The sequence below is a fragment of the Daucus carota genome, chromosome 5, assembly GCF_001625215.2.
Source record: "Daucus carota subsp. sativus chromosome 5, DH1 v3.0, whole genome shotgun sequence".
NCBI lineage: Eukaryota > Viridiplantae > Streptophyta > Magnoliopsida > Apiales > Apiaceae > Daucus > Daucus carota.
The window spans coordinates 6169932-6175144 of record NC_030385.2 but is presented as its reverse complement, the minus strand read 5'-3'; the positions used below and the strand labels follow the sequence as shown (position 1 = coordinate 6175144).

Here is a 5213-nt window from a genome sequence, read left to right as displayed (position 1 = left end):
TGTAAGCATGGTAGACCTGAATTGCCCTAGATTTTAGTTAATTGGTTTAAAACATACTTTATTTGCATTAGTAGTTAATCAAAATTCTTCACAAATCACTTTTCTCTAGAAGCAATTTATTATAATTAGATTAAATATTCTGAAACATGTCTCCTTGTGGATTCGACCCGTACTTGCTAGTATCTGTTTACAACAGGCACCGTGCACTTGCGGTAGACTTAATTTAACACATCAAGTTTTTGGCGCCTCTGCCAGGAAGACGACTAGTTTTCAGTAGATTTTAGTTTGATTGTTTAAATTGTTTCTATTGTCTCATTGGAGCTTTAGTTCCAATTGAGACTGTTTTCACTGTTTTCCTTGTTTAGTTGTTCATGCCCAGGTCTACAGGAGACGCGGAATCAACATCTCTTAGTCCCGATTTTGAAATTACTCTGCAACAATATCTTGATCAACGAAAGAAAGGGAAACAAGAGTCAAAGATTAAAATGGGTGATCTTCTTAATAAATCTTTGAAGAACTACTCACAACCCTCTCCGAGTGGTGTGCCTACTGGCCTTGTTATGCCAAATATTCAAGCAGCAAACTTTGAGATCAAACCGGCATTGCTCACGATGATCCAACATAATCAGTTTGCTGGTCTTCCAACTAAATGCTATTAATCCTTGTGATAAACCTCAAGTGAAAAAGTTAGAGTTAAAGCCTTTGCCATATAGTCTTAAGTATTTGTTCCTTGATGATGATGATGATGATGAGTCTTGTCCTGTGATTGTTAGCTCTAAACTTGATCATAGTCAAATTTCTCAACTTTTTGTTATGTTGTGTATGCATAGGAAAGCTATTGGGTATAGTATTGATGATCTTAAAGGGATTAGCCCAGACTTTTGCATGCATAGAATTAATCTTGATGAGGATTATAAGCCTTGCATATAGAGAAAACGTCGCTTGAACCCGAACATGCAAGAGGTAGTTAAAAAGGAAGTGATAAAACTACTTGATGCGGGCATCATCTACCCAATTTTTGATTCTGAATGGGTGAGCTCGGTTCAAGTAGTTCCTAAAAAAGGAGGTACCACAGTAATTAAGAATGATAAAGATGAATTGATTCCAACTAGAGTTATCATAGACTGACGAATGTGTATTGACTATCGTAGGTTAAACACCGCCACTAAAAAGGATCATTATCTTCTCCCATCCATTGATCAAATGCTTGAAAGACTTGCGTAACATAAGTTCTTTTGTTATTTAGATGGGAGGGTTCTTCCAGATCCCTATACACACTGATGATCAGGAAAAGACTACATTCACATGTCCATATGGTACTTTCGCATACCAAAGGGTGCCTTTCGGACTGTGCAATGCGCTTGCGACTTTTCACCGTTGCATGACATCCATATTTTCTGATTTCATTGAGTCTATTATGGAAGTATTTATGGATGATTTCAGTGTTTATGGTCCTGATTGTGATGTGTGTTTGCATAATCTTTCAAAAGTGCTAAAAAGATGTGAAGAGGTAAATTTGGTTTGAAATTGGGAAAAGTGCCACTTCATGGTCAATGAAGGAGTGGTACATGGTCATCTTATTTCTAAACATGGCATCCAGGTTGAAAAAGCAAAAATTGAGGTGATCGAGAAACTTCCTCCTCTTGTTAATGTAAAGGGAGTTAGGAGTTTTTTAGGTCATGCGGGGTTTTATCGACGTTTTATTAAATATTTTTCAAAAATTACAAAACCCCTCACTCAATTATTGCTTAAGGATGCCACGTTTTAGTTTACTGATGTTTGTTTGGAGTCTTTTTACAGGATCAAGCAGGCTTTGATAAGTGCACCAATCATAAAACCTCCAGACTGGAAGCTTCCATTTGAGATCATGTGTGATGCGAGTGATTATGCTGTTGGAACAATTCTTGGTCAACGGAAAGATAAGGCATTGCACGCAATTTATTATTCAAGTAAAACCTTGGATGGAGCTCAAGTGAACTATGCTACTACCGAGAAGGAACTCTTAGTTGTTGTTAATGCTCTCGATAAGTTCCAAACTTATCTCGTCGGTTCCAAAGTCATTGTTCATACTGATTATTCCTTGCTGAAGTATCTATTGCTAAGAAGGAAGCAAAACCAAGGATTATTCGTTGGATTCTGTTACTCCAGGAATTTGACTCAGAAATCAAAGATAAAAAGGGTGCTGGGAATGTGGTTGCAGACCATCTTTCACGACTACAGTTTACATCCGATGTTGCTCTAGACGCCCCCATTGATGATTCTTTTCCTGATGCCCACCTATTTGCTATTGGCACAAACACTCCATGGTTCGCGGACTTTTCAAATTTCTGTGTGAGTAAATCCCATCCTCCAGATTTAACTTATCGACAACGAAAGAGGTTTTATTATTATGCTAAACAATACTTCCGGGATGACCCTTTCTTGTATCGAAAGTGTGCTGATGGGATCTTTCGTAGATGTCCGAATTTGAGGTCAATGACGTTCTACGACATTATCACTCTTTTCCTTGTGGAGGCCACCATGGTCCTTCTAAGACAGCTACAAAGGTACTTCAATCTGGTTTTTATTGGCCTTCTCTATTCAAAGATGCCCATGCTTTTTATCTTTCTTTTGATGCTTATCAGAGGACGGGTAATATTTCTAAACGTCAAGTAGGGCTGAGCATTCGGTCGGTTTTGGACCGAACCGAAATAATTCGGTTTGGTTTGGTTCTTTCTCTAAGAACCGAAGTTTTTTTAAAAAAAGAAAAGAAAAACCAAGTTGAAACTGTTGAATTATTAATAACATGGCGCACATGATCAAGCGCAATTCACTATACATATACATAATAAGGTCAGATTTTAAGTATAGCTGATGAGATCTACAAAAGACCAGTGATTATATAAAATTACCTGAAAGGAACTTAAGCCATTTTATGTGCGAGTGAATGATGATTGGAAAACAACTGTAGCTTTTGATTTGATTGTACCAAAGGTAAGTTTCGAGCAAATAGTTCTCGACAAGATTCAGTGTATATAGCTTCATTCTTTTCTAAATTAAGAATCAATTATCTAGAGGTCGGAGGTCGGAAATATGATTAGCGGTAGTCAAAAACGAAGAGCTTTTCAACATGTTAGAGTCAAGGAATTAGATACTAGGGTTAAAGGATGGAAGTTAGGCGGCTGAATCTGAACAAAATATGCAATTAATATTAACAGTATAGTATCCATTAATATGTATTGTATTTAACATATTAATATAAAAAGTTCGGTCTATCCGGTCCAGAATTGAATTTATTTTGAAAGGATCGAACCGAAATTTAATTCGGTTCGGACCGAAAAACCGAATAGACCGAAATTACGAAAAAATTAGAATCGAACCAGACCAAATTTATACGGTTCGGTTCGGTTTTTCGGTTCCGATTCGGTTTCGCTCACCTTTAATGCCCAGAGATGCCACAAACCGGGATTCTAGAGGTTGAGATTTTTGATGTATGAGGTGTTGATTTCATGGGACCTTTCTCAGATTCTTGCGGAAATCGATACATCCTCGTTGCAGTTGACTATGTATCAAAGTGAGTCAAAGCAATTGCTTCGACAACCAATGATTCTAAGGTTGTTATGTAGTTGTTTAAAAAGATCATATTCCCACGTTTTGGAGTTCTAAGGACTGTAATAAGTGATGGTGGATCTCATTTTCGCCACCGACAATTTGAAACTTTACTCAAGAAATATGGTGTTACTCACAAGGTTGGCCTAACATATCATCCTCAGACAAGTGGTCAAGTTGAAGTTTCAAATCGTCAAATCAAAAGCATCTTGGAAAAAGTAGTTGCAAAATCTCGAAAGGATTGGTCCTTAAAGTTGGATGATGTTTTATGGGCTTATCGGACAGTCTACAAAACTCCCATTGGCACTACTCTGTATCGCTTGATCTATGGTAAGGCATGTCATTTGCCAGTTGAGCTCGAACATCGTGCTTTTTGGGTGATAAAAGAGCTAAATATGGATTTAGAGGCCGCCGGTGAAGTCAGGCTTCTTCAAATGAATGAATTGGATGAGCTTTGTTTTGATGCTTACGACAATTCTCGACTTTACAAGGAGCGAACGAAGAAATTGCATGACAAATTGATCCAACGAAGAGATTTTCAAGTTGTGATAAGGTGTTATTATTTAATTCGAGGCTTCGACTCTTCCCTGGGAAACTCAAATCTTGATGGTCCGTGTTAGGCCGAATAAAGTCACTATACTATTGTATATAGTGAATACAATCAATACTGAACACACGAATAAGAGAATAAATTAATCAAACTCTTATTAATCCAAATCACAATAGCTTACAAATACTCTCTTAGTGATTTATAACTTATCACTAAGAGCTGATGGGTTACAAGAATAATGAACTCGATATTCAACTCATCTAGAGTAAACCCTAAGCTGTGTTTATATACACAGTTACATGATATCTACTGATTGATTTAATAATAATCTGCTTCCTAAAATAATCTAATCAATAGCTATCCTCTGCTGTCCTGATCTGCACAATCTTCCTTAATCTTTATCTCCCTTGTTTATCCAGATCTTCTCCTAGAAATTAGGCCCCTGCAATATCTGACCAATATCGCTAAACTCTGATCCAGCTGGCAGTCGATAAGCTCTGATTTTTGGCTAAACTCTGATCTTCATTTCTGCACACTAAACACGTTAGATACCTGTGACATCATAAAATATGTAACAGTCCGGACCATTCATTATAACTGATGTTAAATTTCACAGAGCTATTGAGATTATGGGACAGGACGAGGCCAAGTTTAAAGTGAACGGTCAGCGCTTGAAATTATATATGGATGGTGCATTCGTTGGGAAAATTGAGACATTTTATCTCGACAACCCCTCCTTGGAAGCCTAATTCTAGCCCAAAATATGTATGTTAATATATTATATAATATATTCTTATAATTTTTTTTTAGGATTTTAGGATTTTTATTTTGTTTATGTTTCACTCCCACGAGATGCCTTGATGAATTTCTGTGAAGTGTTTCAGGTAATTTGTAGCTGAGAGAATAATTTATTTAAGACACTCAGTGTTTTATTTAAGTTCCGGAAGAAGTGTTTCTTTTTATTAAAAAAAAAGAATTTTTTTGACAAGAATATAGCAGGGCGTGTATTTTTGATAAGCAACGGTAATTGTTCGGGCGACTTCATACAAGCGCGCAAGACAGAATACCAGGATGG

General features: G+C 36.8%; 1 protein-coding gene across 1 annotated transcript; it reads left to right on the top strand.

Annotated features, from left to right (window-relative positions):
- Positions 1-1246: 1246 nt before the first annotated feature.
- On the top strand, positions 1247-4887 carry LOC108221230 (uncharacterized). The gene is made up of 8 exons (XM_017395126.1): positions 1247-1510; positions 1601-1686; positions 1801-2048; positions 2090-2331; positions 2457-2546; positions 2899-2973; positions 3606-4141; positions 4755-4887. The coding sequence occupies exons 1-8, from the start codon at positions 1247-1249 to the stop codon at positions 4885-4887; spliced, it is 1674 nt and encodes a 557-aa protein (XP_017250615.1).
- Positions 4888-5213: the final 326 nt, after the last annotated feature.